The sequence below is a fragment of the Sebastes fasciatus genome, chromosome 1 (assembly GCF_043250625.1).
Source record: "Sebastes fasciatus isolate fSebFas1 chromosome 1, fSebFas1.pri, whole genome shotgun sequence".
NCBI classification, from domain to species: domain Eukaryota; kingdom Metazoa; phylum Chordata; class Actinopteri; order Perciformes; family Sebastidae; genus Sebastes; species Sebastes fasciatus.
This window is the reverse complement of record NC_133795.1, coordinates 28,319,338-28,337,039: the sequence shown is the minus strand read 5'-3', so window position 1 is coordinate 28,337,039 and position 17,702 is coordinate 28,319,338. Positions and strand designations below refer to the sequence as shown.

Here is a 17,702-nt window from a genome sequence, read left to right as displayed (position 1 = left end):
CCCCAGAGAGCCACTAATGGTAAAAGAGCTGATAGCCCAACTACATCACAGGTACCCACACAGTGGCTCAAAGGACCACAAATTAGCTCTTAGTGACTGTCAGGGCTCCACCAGACTCCCAATCTATCCAGTGGAGAAACAATAGTGGAGTCTGACAATAGCTTCTCATGGCTGGTTAGCTCTGACTACCAGCTGTACGTCGCGGTCCATGCTACACTGAGTAAAATATACTTGGAGGGAGAGTTCAAGTAGAGGCGGTTTTAGGACGTCTTGAAGCCTCCACTTTGGCGTATTGGCCGTCGCCATCTTTGTATTTGGCTCTCACCATCTTGTTTTTTTGCACAAGACACAAGAGGGTGGAGCTAAATACAACTGAACGCTGAATAAGACATTTTTAGGCGACCAAAAATGTTACAATTTACTTTCATGAACTGAAAAAACACTGTGAAACAGTTAAAGTTGTAAGACGAAAACACAAACAACTCCCAGACCGGACAACGCCGCGGTAGCGACCTGTCAAACACAAGGTAGCCACGCCCTAAAGCATCCCCTGCTTTATGGTCTATTTGACTCTAAATGGGACCATAATTTACTAAATGAACATCATGATGTATTGAAGAAGACTTGAAACTAGCGATTGAGACCATAAATTCATGTTTACAATGTTTACTGAGGTAAAAAATCAAGTGAGAAGTAGGCTTTTGCAACCAGAGGAGTCGTCCCCTGCGGGCTATTAGAAAGAATGCAAGCATTGGCTTCACTTTTCAGACCTGGAGGTTGCCCACTGCTTTTACCATGATTGCTGGAGTGTAAACTTTCCCAAATCCACTAAAGAGTAGGACAGAGCTACTTTAGTTACCGTAAACTCTAGCATCTTGGCTCCCACACAGTGGGTGTTTTTTTTTTTTTTTACTTAACTTGTAATGATTAATCCATTTCTTACATTTTTTGTTTTTGGAAAGGTAAGCAAAATGTACATAGTTACTGTTGCTAAGCTATGATTGGACAATCATTGCTCGGGAGATGAGTTTAGCGAATAGTGTTTGTGGCGGCCTTCAGAGTACGCACTCTTTTTTTGTACTGCTCTCATACTTCAGGCTAAAATCAGCTCATCTTTTCAGAGAGGTGATGCGCTCATCAGCATGTGCAGCAGAGACTGTTGACGTCTACGAGAGCAGAAATGGAGGAGAAAAATAAATTACCACAGCAAAAACGATTTTTATGGGAGCACAGAGACGGGGAACTTCTAATGTCTATGCTTTTTATATTCATACGTCCGTGTGGATGTGTACACAAAGGGCTAGCTGTCATTAATGCATTTTGTTCCCTCTTGTTCCCAGTGACTCTCAGTACTTTTCTGCTTAGTGAACACATCCCTCTTCCCTCCTCTAACTCTCTTGCCTCTAAAGGCCCAATCAGTATTTTTCTTTCTTTTTTTTCCTCAACTAAAAATAATTGAAGAAACAGACCTGCATTACTCCTGTTTTTACAATAACTACTGATTCCACTCATTGCAACACTAATAACTTTGATTTATTTGAAGTCTATAATTGTATTAAAAGACCATGTAATCAGTTTAGTAGTGGTGGCAGGTTCCAGTTATGTATTTAAAATATCTATGGCAGGACTCCCTATAACATTTTGATCATCTATTGCGCCTTTAATCAAGCAAATGATGCACCTTAGAAATAAAACATCAGACTTAATGCATACCTGATGACTGTACTGCAAAGATACTCCTACTGAAGCACCAAGATAAATACTATACTTGAACAGTGGTTGTATTTTTACCCTACCTTTTACTTGATAATGTCTTAGTAAAATTAAGTAATTCTTAATTCAGGAAACAGAAGTGCTGCCAATAAATCTGACTTTCCTTTTCAACTTTTATGCTTTCAAAATATCTTTTGTAAAAATAAAGAGCCACTTTCATGGTGCGAATGGGTGGAAATATATTCTAAAGCTGGCCTGGACAGCAGGAAAATCTCGGCAGAGCTGAACCAAAGAGCCGCCTTCAAAGAAAGCTGCACTGAAAAATGACATTGTCAGAGAGGCCTATTCACCCAGGTACCTCTGAGGAGCGTTATGCTATCATATTATTAAAAATAATGTAAACGGATAGAAGTATCCTCTCAGTAAGCTACTCCAGCATAATTGTGGCACTAACAAACAACCATGATAAGGGCTAAATTTGAGCAAGCGTACATCCCAGCACCTGCTATCAAAATGTACCTCGGTAATTTAATATCTGCTGTAATTTCAAACCCATGTGTGCCGCACAATGTCTACCCAGAATTCACGTCACCCTGCTGGAACAGAGCGTGGCTCATCTTCCCAGCACTGCTGATCAATATAAGATGCCGGCTTTATAGATGACTGCCACGTTGTCACAGTCAATACTATGGCAAATGGCAATTATGGACGCATTATGAACAATTTCATGGGTGAGCTCCCCTCGCCTCTTGGCAATACGGTCTCTATGACAGATTTGGCAGTGGCAGTCTTGCGACACATCTGCCTTATTGCCTGTGTTTGGCTCACTCGCTCACTCTGACATATTTGGATGTTCCATTCAGTCAACTACAGAGAATTGGTCAGGAGAGAAAATAGATTTGTTCAGGGATTTGTCTGAGCCTGTGAACAACTGTGAGCATGCGTGCACTCATGTATAAACACGCGTGAATGTGGATGTGTGGTATGCGCATGTGTGTATACAACATGCATGCAGGCAGTGCGGTATATGTGTGCAAATATGTGTGTATACACAAGTATGCATATGTGTGTTTGAGTGTTTGAAGGAAATGTACAACTGTGCTGAGTTTCTGTGTACAGTACAATATGATTGTACGGTATGGTATGTAATGAACTTGAGCAAGTAACACTTGTGAACTTTCAGAACTGTCTTTGTTTTCTATTACATAACATATTTTTTTAAATTGATAACGAATATCTAATGATTCAGGTACATATCTAACGCAAACATAATGCGTTACCCATCTTTTTCTTGTAGGTTCTTTTTGTCTTTTAGTTGCAATTCTTGTGAACAGTACGTTCTTTCAGGAAGTACTAAAGTGCTCTTTTTTGGAAACCTTTATTGAACTAGAATATGTTTGTGCCCTAATGGTAGGCTTCCACTTCAAGCTTGTCAAGTGCCTCTATCTGTTTGTTCAGCTCAAGAACTGCACCGGTGTGCTGAAACTTTTTCCATTTTCATTCCTGTCCCTTAATGGTTCTCTATACAATATCCAGAGCAGTAATATAGCAGCAACAACTATTTGCTATGTAAAAATAAAGATGTAAGAGTAATGTACCTGAGCAGAGAATGAACTCTCTCTTTGTGTGTGTGTTGTAATCTGAGCTTCTCTGTGCTTTGTTGACATAGCCGGGCCGGCTGTGCGAGCCTTTTAGTGCATGTTGCATGTGAGCGCTGTAGTTTTCACTGTTAGCGCTGTTAGTACTGTTAGCTGCTTGCTCAGCCGTCGCCATGTTGCAATGTACTCAATCTCGCACTTAGCACCTTTAAGAATTTGTCACTACACTAACTCAATGTTTACCGTTTTCAATTTACCCCTGTGACAGTGCATTATGTTGATGAGCAACTACAGTAGATGTATACAAACTTGAAAATTACACATGAACTCACTCAAAAGCCATGTTTCAGACGTCTTCACCAAAAAAAATTAATCTAATTTTAACCCTGATCCTAACCATTAGTACTAAACACAACACACTTTGAACTGAAGGATGTTTCTACTTTGAGAAATGACTCTAAATGAAAATAAATAAATAAATAATGAAATAAAGTCACAGATGTCTAGTGTAAATGCAGAAACATCTGTGTTGACTGAATACTAAAAATTGTAAATCTCTTTCATAACAATTGTCTAACAAATTCAGGAGCCATCTGTGAGTGCAAAAATATGTTTCAATGTTTTGTAATATGCAAAACATGTTTGTGAATCTTATTTTTAGCCTACTTGTGTATGTTTGGTGAAATGTTTCTGTTTTGTTAATCATTTGTCTTAAATGTTGTGTTTTACACTTAGAGGCCAGCACACATTACCCTTGTAACGTTATTTTTCCACCTTGATAATCGGCATTCTTCTAGCCAAACTGACTCACCCCGAGAAATCAGATAAACTAACTCACTTTATGTCTCCTGTAAATAATAAAGTAAAGTCACCATTTTGATCTATAAAATAAATAAATAAATAAAAATGTTATCAGGTTTTTTTTTTATCAGATAATATTTTAGCTTAGGGGACCACAAGAGGAGTAAGTAAACAGACAGTGGTGACAACTTAAACCTGCAGTAGGCAGAATATTTTTGGCATCATTGGGCAAAAATTCCTATTTTAACCTTTCAGCATATTGTAATTCAAGTGCAAGTATTTTTAGGCTTTAAAAGATTCTAACCCGTGACGGGAGACTTTGACCAATCACAGGTCATTTCAAAGAGAGAGCGTTCCTATTGGCTGTTCATTCAACGGAGGCAGCTGTCGATCACTCGCAAACTCCGATCAAACGGTCAAACTAGGCAGCGCTGATCAACTATGAATCAATATTATGTTACTGTAATGCCTATTTCTCGCCTCTAGGGATGTCATAGAAATCTAGCAGTTGATACCAATACCAGTGAATTTACACGATTCTCGATACCAATTCAATACCACAGTAAAAAAAACAATAAATCATGCGTAATTCAACACGCATTCCTTTATTAAAACATTTGAACATTACAAAAAACAGAGGCATGCAGCTTTTAAGTAATAAATAAAAAGAACGTCTAATAACATTGCAAAACAGAACAGTGGCATGTAGCCTTCAAGTAGTTAAAACAAACACTATTGTCTGGATGTCTGTCTCTGAGGTGCTTTGCTAAATTGGAAGTATTTCCTGCTTTGGAAAGAAAAGTACGACGGAACCATTACTGCACCGCATACTGTTTTTTGCGAATCTATTATCACTCCTTATAAATCCGCCTCGAACGCAAAGTACTTCCATACCCGACTCTTGCTATTTGTTTTCTCAACGAGTTGAGGCGGAGGTAGCGCTGCAGCAGCTGCCATCTTTCACGTCTCGTGTTGTTGTTTTTTTCCGTGCTGTTACGGCGTTCTTCTTCTTCCTTCATTTCACGGCAGATGAGAACACTTGTAAGCGTATATTGACCCCATTAGATCTGGAAGAATCACATCTCCTGTACCTCCGCTCCTGTACCAAATTACCATTGCAGGTTCGTTCGGTACCTTCTGTACCGAAGAAAACGAGTACCGTCACATTTTTTTAATTTTGGTACCGAGTTGGTACCGAAGTATCGGTTCTCGTGACATCCCTACTTGCCTCAAATGTTTTCAGAAACATCATGTAGTGTACTGTTTAGCTGTACAATTAGAAAGTTTGCTCCGGCTGGTGGGCGGTGCTTGGTATTTCCTCAACTGATCTCAACATGGTTGCCGGGTCACAAACTTTCATCATTTTACAGCTAAACAATACACTTTAAAAATCTCCTATAAATGATAAAATAAAAAAATAATAACTTCCACCCATAGAAAGTAGCTAGTTTTTAATCGTCTAAGTTGATGTTAGCTCAGCATACTGCCAGAGAAACACAGTGGTGAGGAAGGTAATGACTCATTTTGTAGTCATACTGTATCTTCATTGGCTCAGTACACTAACATTGTCTCTGCTTTTGGGTTAAATAAACACATGCATTACTGAAGTGACACCGATGTTGGACCTCGTCACCCGGGTGTAAATAACACGCTGTCCTATCCTCGCTCTCTCTCTCTCCTGTTTGGAGCAAATTTAATTGATCCAGAACAAACCGCGACCAACCTCTGATCAGGTGCTCTCTCTCCTCAAGTCATAACGCTGAGGTATATTTTTTTAGCCCAGGCAACATTATTTTTTCCCTCTTATTCAAGGATAAACCAGCTGGAAACCGGAGTAATAATCATCCCTGCATTGTTGTGGAGGAGTGAATGTATTGAAGCAGCGAGCAGAGCAGAGAGAGCAGCACCGAGGAGGAGGCAGCTCAGCTCCAGCTCCTCTCTTCTCCTCTCTGACTGAGCCAGCAGCTCCTCTGTCTCTGTCTCTGTGATGCAGCTGTTTGTGCTGGCTGTGAGAGAAAAAACACCCATCAGGAGACCGCTTTTACACCGCTAACGGGAGAGAAAATCAGCCTGCTATTTGTTATTCTGCACGTGTGTTGGGATTGCATATATATACGAAGAAGAGCTTGGATTGGAAAGCCATGTAGCTCAGCGAATAAAACCGTCGCTTTGATTTTTCTCATTCATTTTTTTCTCCACTGTTTTTCCTCGCCGAGGTGATTTCTTCCTCCTCAACCGTGATCTGTGTTTTTTTAATTTTTTGCAGACCTTTTAGCTGTTTGTTTTTGGACGTGGAAGCCACACATTTAACTCGGTGATATTACACAGAGAAGTGTACAGAAGAGGAGGAGAGAGGAGAGGAAGAGGAGAGCGTTGGCATCTCTCCATCCATGCGCGCTGCTATTTATTATGGAGCTGTGATGCTTCTCTACTTTCTCCAAGTGTTTTCATGTGGACTGGGTGTATTTTGAGGTGAAACATGCTCTGAACATCGGGGGTATTCAGTGACGCAACATCTCACCCAGACTGCATGAGAAACACATGCGTATAGAAGGGCGTGAACTTGCAGAACCTCATTCACCATTAACAACAAAGCATCTGCTTATCCATAAAAAGCCACTTTGCATACCCTCCTTCATTCATTCATCTATCTGAAGTCATCCATCATAATGGATCTGAAAGCGGACTCGGAGGACATGGACTACAAGCAGCCGGCTCCCATCGAAGTTTTCGCCAGCAGGTCCACGCTGCACGGCATCTCGCACATGTTCACCTATGAGCGTATGTGCATCAAGCGCAGCCTGTGGATCTTGTTCTTCCTGAGCTCCGTGGCCGTGCTGGTGCTGGTGTGCGTGGACCGCGTGCAGTTCTACTTCCAGTACCCGCACGTCACCAAGCTGGACGAGGTGGCGGCTCCGATGATGATGTTTCCATCCGTCACCTTCTGCAACCTCAACTCCTTCCGCTTCAGCAGGGTGACGCGCAACGACCTGTACCACGCTGGAGAGCTGCTGGCCTTGCTCAACGGCAGGTGAGTCAATGTGGCAGGTGACCTCGTGTACTTTACCTGTGTGCTTTTGATCTCTGCACTGAACAAACAATAAATCTGTGCAATATTAATACACTGAATGTAAAATACATTTGTCTGTGCAATAGATCCTTGATGTAATATACACCTCAAGTACAACTACGATACAACTTTAGTGTAAGTTTGCACTGAAATTCATTTTGCATCCATAGGCAGCTCAGTTTGAGAAAAAGTACACATACAATAGACATAGCAGCACATTAATTATTATTTAGCAACAACAAACTACCTTTGTTTACATATATTTATTTATTACATCTACCCTACCTGTTTTACAAGTGCAATTACCTCTGTTTACATTACATCTATTTTTTTTAATTTTATACTTCTAGTGTAACACTTCTGTTTATATTTATTTATGACATCTACTTTACCTGTTGTATTTGCTTTATTACTGTGTGTGTTTTACCTGTTATATGTTTTATCTGCCTTGTTTAGTCTTGTTATGTATTTGTTTTAAAGCACTGACCAGAAGTGGCAACTGTGAATCTCGTTGTATTTAATACAATGACAATTAAGCTTTCTATTCTATTCTATGTATAGCCTACTTTACCTGTTGGTATACTTGATGTCAGAGGCAAGAAGCTTTTTTCCTGATGAGTGATTCTATAAATTAGGGGTACATTTCATGTCAACCAAAAAGTGAATAATCAGTGTCATATAAAACATGAACAAGGTACTACACATTTGATAACACATTTGTTTGAAAGTGTTTGAGTCTATTCACCAGGGGTTTTAAGGTTGTCTGTGTAACTGATTTGAAAATATGAATTTTGAACTTCATAATGGACATTTTGTGGGATGCTATCAGGAAGGATGAATATTTTCATTTTTTATTTCCTGCTATTCAGCACCTCACCTGTAGCAGTCTGTTTCTTCTAAAGGTTAAAACAAACCTCAGCACACAGACTCTCAAACAAGACACACTGGCTGCTTGGACGATAAGGTTTGTGCCTCAGGGGAAACTATTAGGATTTAGAGTTTTGATTCAGGATTTGATTGTGTCAGCTGCACAACATGAGATAACTGTCCCAAGATGGAAACATTTGGCTGAAATACAGAAATACCGATACTGATAACTGGTCTCACTCTGACCCAAATAGCTGGATCGGGTATCGGTGGGTCAACGGGGCCGATCTGGTATCGGATACCATTATTTTGATAAATAACAATTCAGTACATTCATATCTATATGTATTTATTAGCTGCATTTTGTCTTACAAAGTTAGGAAAGCAATATTTAAGTCAAGCCTGATGTTGCCTTACACATAAAAGACTGACCCCCAGTTACTTTCACACAGTGAGGCCTACAGCTTGTTAATTAAACAGCGGTGTCGGATCGGTACTCGGTATCGGCTGATAACCGAAGCCCAGGTATCGCTATCGGTATCGGGACTGAAAAAGTCAGATCGGTTCATCCTTAGACTGAAACAGTACATTTTTTAAGTTGGGTACATTCTGCTGCAGTTATCATGAAACTGAACTGTTCTTTGCTTCAATAAAATTAATCGAGGATCATTAAATCACTAAATCCTTGAACCCACTGACTAAATACCTCAACTCCCTCTTTAGATATTCTGTAAAGGGAAATAGTGCTGATGCTTTACCTGTTAGGCCCAGCGGTTTTATCGACAAGATAGGCTACTAAGTGAACTTTGAACTTCTATGAAATTTCATTTTGGTTTTCAGTAGCCTGGTGAAAATGTAGCCTTAGTTTTACTTTGCCGTCTGAATTGTCTCAGGTGAAATCTTAAATGTCACACGGAAGTGCAAAGCAGTGTTTTAACACCTGGCTGTCTCTCTGGTTGTTGCTGTTAGGCCACCGGTAGATGTACAAACAACATGGACAAAGGCATGAAATACCTTTTAAGGCTCTGAGTGACAATGAACTTGAACTGACCTTAGCATGAGGTAATTGAGAAAAAAAGGTGTTTTCTAAAAAGCGGGGAAAAGGCTCAGCATTCTAGTTGGTTATTTAATAATGTAGGGACATTACAGATCACATGTCAGCTGAAATCCACACTGCACATAAAGCTGCTGTATTTATGAAACCGTATGCGACAACATGAAATACAGTATACCCCTAACATCAATCTGTTGAGATATGTTGATACAGTATTTGATAAGAACAAACGAGAAGGAACACATATTTGTCACAGATCATGTGAATCCCCCCCCAGGTAACAGATAACGGATGGGCTGTTTCTAAGTGGTTAATATAAAATGATGAATGAGTAAATGCCGCTGGCTGGTGCAATTCCTTGCCTCATCATTTTACAGTCCATGTGATGCGAATATCTCAATATTGGATAAGTAGACAGGTAGATTTCTAAATCCCCTGCTGACAAAGTGTGGAGAGACGTGTATGTGAGTGTGATTCACAACTACCTTCCCCTCCTTTTACACTTGTTGCTTTCCGCTGTGCTTTGATCATTTAGTCTTTTGGCAGCCATGACAAACTCACCGTCGACTGTTGAAACTTTTGACTTTAAATTTCCTCACTTTTTCTTTTCTGTACCACCCAGCTTATTCTGATCACGTTTACCGGTACAATACAGATACGCCGTCCTTGACTCAGGTATTCACAGCTGCGGCAGTTCAATTCACACGAGCACGGACAAGGGGGTTACTGCAAAAGTAAAAGATCTACTGCATACGAGCTACGTCTAAATACCATCTTGAACACATTAGTCAGTGTATTTTTAGCCTATTGATCCACGCAGCTCTGCAGCCAAAGGCACAGTTGGAAAGTACCGCCGTGGTACATGCTAGAATGACATAAATCCAATTCCCTGTTTTCATACTGAATATCGCTCCTCCGTGACCTCTATATATGCATCCATATTACAGGTTAAAAGCAATAGATTCCGTTGCTCGGGGCTGCAGTTCTAGTGCTTTGTGTGGTATAGATTTCCTCCAGTGTGCCTATACATGCTACGTGGATTTGTTTCTCTGTGTTTGTACAGTCAGCTGTAATGGCATTGAAATATCAACATAGGCTTACACCTCTGTTATTCATCACTGCAGGTTCAGCCAGATTTGCTGTAAGAAGTGATCTGAAGAAATAAGGGCAAAAACACTGCATGAACAAGAGAGAGGAAAGGAAACAGGCAAATTAAAGCGGTGGCATTTGCTCCAAGTGACTTTGGAGCGAGATGACTTTAGATGGAGAGGGGGGACCGCAAGCAGAGGCAATTAACTTGTGCCTCGTAAGCTGGGTGATGAACAAGTCTTTATCCTCGTGTAATTAGTGCTGTTTGTTAAGCTACAGAGTTGTCCCGCTGATTAACGCTCTCACATCTCTCTCGTTGGCCTTGGGGGAGACGTCCCCTTACTTTTTGGTCCACTCAGAGATCGGTACTTTATGTGATGTTTTCTTAAAAGATGACAAGGGAAGCTTTGTTAGCACGTCAGAAAAGTCCCGCAGAGGTGGAAAAAGTACTGTGTGATAAGGACTTGGGGAGGAAAAAAGAAAGGAATTGGGAACAACTTGACTCTAACTTGTCAATAAAAAGTTCTTAGGGTTTCCTGTGGACACCGCTTTTAAATTAAACATTGATTGGGTGGAAAACATGTCAGTGGTAAGCTTCTTGATATCAAGCGACAAGCTGTGTGTTTTTTTTCTTTTTAGAAAATGGCAAAAACAAAGTGTCCTGCAGCTGTGAGTCTGTGTCCATCTCTGTCTCAGGAGGAAGCAGCAAGACAATATCCAGCTATGCAGTGATGCCAGACTGTCCTACATGAAGTTTATAGCTGAGCTACTAACTTCACCTTAACTCCACTCCAGCAGATTCTCTACCAAAAAAAAAAAAAAAAACACTTTCTCTTTGTGTTCTTGCAGGTTGAAGTCACACTCGGCAGTGCAGAACATTACTAGTAAATTGCTCTGTTTTATTTTTATTATGTCGCAAGGGCAATTATATGATAATTAACAAAAGAAAGGTCATTTGGGATAAAGGTGTTGTCTATGTGGTGCATGCTGCCAAAAAATGTCAGATCAGCTCATGAAAGTCAGAGAAGCGAGTCGTCTGCTTACACAGTTCTCGAGCTTTAGCATGTTTCCTAAGCTTGCAAACATGCTCTGAACGCTCGATAACTTTGGCCGCGTTATCTGTCTCAGCAAGACCACAGGCACCTAATCAGGATTTTACTGGTGTAAAAAAAACTGCTTATGAGAGGACATGGGGAGGCCAGGTCATCATACTGAAAATACAAAACCAAAGAGTTGTTTTCTAAAGCTGACTATTTCAAATGTGGGTTCATTTGCATTTATATTGTGATTGTTTATCAGAGAGGAGATTATCACTGGGGAGACATAAGCAGGCAATTTAGTGTGGGGGTCAAGGTTTTTAAGAGATAATGTGATCCACCATCGCAAGGCGTTGCATGTCATTACTGTACGCTTCCTCTTTGTGTGATTGCTTATCAATAAAACAGAGATTTGTTTGGGTTCGCTTGACCTCTCGGTGGCCCTAATTTGCATCTCTGTGATCTCGTCTAAAGTGGCATAATAGCTGTGTCACAGGTGCACTGTCATTAAGATGTGATTATCAAAACTCCGCTACCAGGGATCATTGCAAGTTATTCATTTTCAAGGACACCGCACAAACAATACAATCCTCTGTAGTGTATGAGTTCAATTAGTGCTAATTGGATAATTACCTGAGATTATATCAAGATGTGTTCATTGTTGTGTCACACAGCCTGTGGTATTAACACCCAACGTAATACAATGGTAGTATGGACTTCTATGGAGGATGATTTTTTTTCATTAATTCTTTTGTTAACTGAGAATGTAAATTGCTGAGTTTTGTGACTGTCAAAGTTCACTCTGAAAATCAGTGGTTGCTAGTATTTACTCACTCCTCTGAGCGACGTGGCAAAGTGATGCAGATGCTCCTTCATTCGCTTTAGTCACCGCAAGAAAATTAAAGTGCTTGTGGCCCATAATCCAATTTAGTCACCCCCGCCCCTACGCAGCAAGTTTGCTGTGATTGCTTTAGGGAGCAGTGGCAGGGCTATATTAAAAATCTACCCATATTATTGTGATTGTATGCGCTTCAACTAAAGCCTCCTGACTCGGGGATCTGAGCACAGCGTCTTGAGTGCTCTCCTGGCAGCTTTGTGTTGCTTATAAGACAGAGGCTCAGGATACAATTCAATTAAGTTCAGAATATACCACAACAGGCTGTATCTTCTTATTAGAACAAACCATGACGACGTAGTGATGTAGTCCCAGCGTGGGACAGAGCACTGGACTATAGCTTTGGGCTGCTTTTTATCAAAGATGCAACTTTTTAGTCATTAACTGGCCTGTGTGATTTCACCTGCCATTTCCAGGGCCCCAGATGATGAATTTTATCCAAACATTACCATTCCTGTCACTGGGATTATCTAGTGAATCAATCGTACTTAACTCGCTGTTGCAATTACTATTGCATCTTTTGATATATCTAGCTGACTTTCATATCATCTAAATACATCATACTCATTTTCAGGTTCATACCTGTATTCTGGGTTTCTACTAGAACACATTTACATGCTTTAATGTTCAAACACATTATTGTTCTCATACCGCCTGTCTTAATATACCTGTATTCACCCACAGTCTAAAAAGCTCTGTTTTTAGCGCCCGTCTCTTGAAGCCCCCCTCCCGAAAAAAAGCTCTTGTTTGTCAGCTCTTATTGGTCAGCGTTTTCAGGTCTTCCGCATCTGTGCTATCGCCGTCTTCACAGCGTCACTTCATCCGGGGACTCACTGTGTGTGTCAGCTACACAGAGTTTAGCGGCACTTCTACCGGTGACTGTATAGTTGTGACATCACAGTCTTACGGAAATTCTGATGGCTCGTTTAAAAGGTTTCTGAATACGGGCTGAATGCATTTCTCCATGAATTGAGTATATTGATACTTTCACAGTATTTATATAGCAGCTAGACCTGCTTTATAATAAAGAAAGACATGGAAATCTAATTTTCTACAATTTGGGATCTTTAAATAAAAGGTTACAGTAAAGGTTACTGTTACTGTAAATTATAGCCAAGTTGTGACTCATTTTTCTACACAGCCTTAAAGCTGCAGTTGGTCACTGAGCAAATATGATGCAAAAAGTTATTTTTATAAAACTGTCACTATATACTGACAGTATTCCATGAGATAGATAACTTGTGAAAAAAACAATGTTCCTCTGCCCCCTCCCCCCCTCGTGCTCCTAATGACATTTGCAAGTTTTTACTGCGCCCAAATCTAAACCAATCCCAGCCGAGCTGGAGCCAAGCAGTCTCTGGTCAGCTGGCAAACTCCTATCAAACTGTCAAACTAGGCAGCGCTGATCAAATATGAATCAAGATTCTGTTACTGTAATGCCTGTTTCTGGCCTCAAATGTTGATGACCAGGCCGCCCTGTTGAGACAAAACGAGGCACCACCCACCGGCCAGAGCAAACTTTCTCATTTTACAGCTAAACAGTACACTAGAAACAAGATGTTTCCGAAAACATTTGAGGCCAGAAATAGGCATAAAGGTAATAGAATCTTGATTCGTATTTGCTCAGCGCTGCCTAGTTTGACCGTTTGATCGGAGTTCACGAGTGATCGAGAGCTGCTCAGAGACGGCAGACTCCAGCTCGGCTCTGATTGGTTGTTTTCCTCCAGTCTGTGAATTCTTGCAGATGTCATTAGGAGCACCAGAGGACACCTGAGGACACAGACGCACATGCATTTTTTCTCATGCAGGATATAGTAATTTGTTTCATAAAAATAAGTTTTTATAAAAATTACTTTAATCATATTTGTTCCAATTCTACCCACTGCAGCTTTAAGTCTTTGAAATTCAAATTCATGATTAAATGTTCCCCAAGATGAAACACTTAATGCATTGTGTATTCCTGAAGCATAGGTAATTCATGATAAAGTCTGTTTTCATGTGTTAATGAAGGATGTATAGTTTAGCTCTATTCAGAGCTTCTGTCACTCCACCTAAAACCCACACATCTCTCTCTGTAATCTTTAAAAACTATTTAATTAAAACTGTTCACACATTCACACTATACTATTGCAGTTAATTTTCAACCCTACATTATCGTTTCAACAGCTTGATGTATTATTATAGTAAGGACAGCAACTATAATGAATAAGCTTTCTTGAGTTTATCGTCTATTTCATCTTTGAGCAAAGTGGTCTTGTCTTTAAATGTCTTTTAATCTTCTGATATTGTTTTTATTAGAAAGAGAAATTAAAAGGAGACAGCTGTCACTCCTAATGAAAAATACAACACTGTGAAAAACATCAGCCAGAGATGATTTGAAGAGTTTGCTTTGAATTTGTGGAGACAGTTAGAGGCAGATATGTTAAAACACTGCATGGTAATACTGATATTTTACTCACTGTATACTGTAATATGATGATATACTGTAATATACTGTATATAATTTACTGTAAGAGTGTGATAGTGACGGTTGTTAAATCTTTGTATTGGAGGAGTTATTAGATAAATTGTCATAGTAATTAACTGATGAAATATCTGTCATATTCTGCGAGCATTTGGTTGTTCTTGGATGTCATGTTACACCTGATCTTTGATGTTGCAGTGTTGAATTTGTAGACAATATTGTGTAGCATTGAATTCAACTCTTGGTCAGAGCAAAAGTCCCAATCTTCTCTGTCACAGCAGTGTTAACTCCATTCAACATGAAGCATGACGGCTTCCCATCTCTCTCGAGTGTTATGATGAGCGTAGTGGAGAGAAACAGTCCTCTTTTCAAATTACAGCACATGCTGTCTCGCATGGTGAATATTTTTTATTTCATTCCTTTTGTAGCAGGTAAACAACACTGTGGCTGCAGTGGAACATATTACATTTCTTGCAATTTGGTTGGGACACTAGTTAAAAATACATCGCCAGTTGAATATTAAGGCAGCGCTCACAAAAGAAAGAATGTAATATTTCATTTTTTATTCATGGATCAACTTAAATTATTCCCATCATCAAGGGACAAAATCGTGTTCATGAGTACTGACAAAGCTTGACCTTGTGGAATTAAAAAAAAATCCATTAAGATTTACCACCAATTATGGTTTGAAGTAGTGCCCATATCCATGAGAAATAACTCCGCTGTCAGCGTCCACAGAGTCATTCATTGTCGGGGGAGAAGGGTATGCCTTTGTCTCTCTCTGTCTCTCATGGTTTCCAACTCTAACTCGCCTTTCTCTAGCTTTGGCTTATTCATGTTTGCAAATGTAAATTGTAGGACTGTCCTCAACCAAAGAAATTCTTAGTCGACTAACGCTCATACGATTTTGTTGACAAATTGATTCGTTGATTTAATCCACAGATCTTTAAAACTGAATTTCTTCACAAATAATCACACAAAAGCACCACTTTTAATCTTGTGTTTACCAGAGACGTGCTCATAAGTTTATTGGAGATAAGTCCTTCAGCGTGAAAAAAGCATAAAAACAACTAATTGATGAAAGAACTCTTAGTGGACTAAGACTAAAATGACCGATTAGTTGACGAATCCACTGGTTCCCAACCTGGGCATCCTGACCCCCTCTAGGGGTCGCCAAAGCTTCACAGTGGGTCGCAAGGCCTTCTTGATTTTAAGGTGTGTAAGACAACTTTAAAAAAAAATGAGGACACGGTGAAGACCTGATATTCACAGAGCCATCCCTCTGTTAAACAGCCTCATACCGCATTAGAATAGTACACAGTTAAAACAAGCTAAGAGCTAATAAAACACTGGCCAAGCGTCTTCACTGAATATGTCAAACAAGACTCGATCAAAACGGAGTATATGGCCGGACCGAGTATGGTCAGTCTGTGAATTTGTGGCTAAATTGTCACAAAAATAGTCAGTGATCATGTCTATAATGGTAGATCCAGCGCTACATGTCCACCAGGTCCGGCGAGGACACTAGAGGATACGCTGCTCCACTCAGCTGGCCGTTCAAGCGGTGACGTACCCTATCGTGGAATGCACATGATTGGTCTCTGGTTTTCTGCTTGCCATTTCAAACAGGAAACAACATGGCGGCCTGCTCTTAAACTTTCTGTTATTCCATCCAAACAATCCACCAAAATCTACTTCTGAAAACATTTTAAGCAAGAAATAGGCGATGCCACTGCTGAATCTCGTTTCATTTTAGAAGTAGATCGCCTAGTTTGACAGCTTGGTCCAAGTTTTGTGAGCCGGACTTGTCGCGCCGGACAGGCTCATTTACATTAAGGACTGTTCCCTGCCTTTTCACTTTAAAAGAGGAACGGCCAATGAGGAATCTCCGACACTCGGCCGACCAATCGTGTAACTTCATCACTCAGTCAGTCAGTCACTCAGTGACAGACTTTTGCGTTTGTAGGGCTGGCCCTCTGCGGTCCAGCCAAAAAGAGGCCTATTAAGCTTCCCGAAAACTGCAGGAACGCTCCAACTCTTATTTCTTTTAAATCAAAGCTTAAAACTTTCCTGTTTGCTGCTGCCTTTTATTAAACCAAATAATGATCTTATACTGCACTAGAGCTTTTACTCTTGTGTGTCATATTCTATTTTAGCTTCTATCCTAGCTTTTATTTTTAGCTTGTTTTTATTTTCTAATCTTTAACGTTTTTATGTTTTTATAACTGTTTTAATTATGTCTTAATGTTCTTTTGAATGTTTATGTAAAGCAGTTTGAATTGCCCTGTTGCTGAAATGTGCTAGACAAATAAAGCTGCCTTGCCTTGCCTATTAAGTATGATTGATTGTTAAAAATTAAAAGAAATACACAATACAGAGAATTGTATTAAAAGCTCATAAAAATAACAGGAAAACTAATCTCTGATGCAATATTCACAGGAAATAATCTCATCAAACTTCATCCAAATTGCTCGTTTTACACAAACTTCCTGCAGTTATTGCATTTACTCTTTGGGATAATTGTGCAGTTTATCAGTTGTTCTGTACTGTTATTGTTATGCATTGAATTTAATTTGAAATATCCACAAAATATGTCACTTAGTCAGGGGTTGTCAGTTTAGTGAATGATAGAAAAGGGGTCCCTTAAGAAAAAAGGTTGGGAACCGCAATTGACTAAGAGGGGGGGCAGACCTCGTAAAATGAGTTGTCCATAATTATTGCAATAACACCATATGAACCGTATTATAACATGGCTGCTGCTCTGACATTACACACAAATGCAGGACTTCATATCAAAACCCCTTACTTCACTACTTTGCAGTACTCTAATTTGGAAGAGATAGAAGGAACGACTACCCTGTTGCTCAGTTAATTCGATAAACCATTATGCAGTCTTTTACAGTGCTATTCACTCTGATAGTCTCTGTGTGTCCTCGCTAATTATTCTCATAAGTGTCTGTCAGTAGTGCTTAATCTTAGCATCCCATAATTTGGAATGCTTGTACCACTGATGGCCCATTGCTCAGCAGGGGTCATCAACGGGCTGTCTTTTTCTCCAAGCAGGGCCACACCAGTTAATTGAGGTTAATTTATATCTCTGACTGACTGTGAGCA

The 17,702-nt window shown here is 39.9% G+C and overlaps 1 protein-coding gene across 3 annotated transcripts in view; it reads left to right on the top strand.

The window, feature by feature from the left end:
* Nucleotides 1–17,702, top strand: part of asic1b (acid-sensing (proton-gated) ion channel 1b) — a 256,548-nt gene that overhangs the window by 51,912 nt on the left and 186,934 nt on the right. Inside the window, exon 1 of one of the 3 annotated variants that reach the window (XM_074641564.1) lies at nt 5,730–7,143. The exons of the other annotated variants lie outside the window; for them this stretch is intronic. Within the exon in view, the coding sequence (XP_074497665.1) occupies nt 6,782–7,143 (362 nt within the window). The 5' untranslated portion in view covers nt 5,730–6,781. Of the gene's footprint in view, nt 1–5,729; nt 7,144–17,702 lie in introns of those variants that run through there. 3 annotated transcript variants of the gene reach the window in all.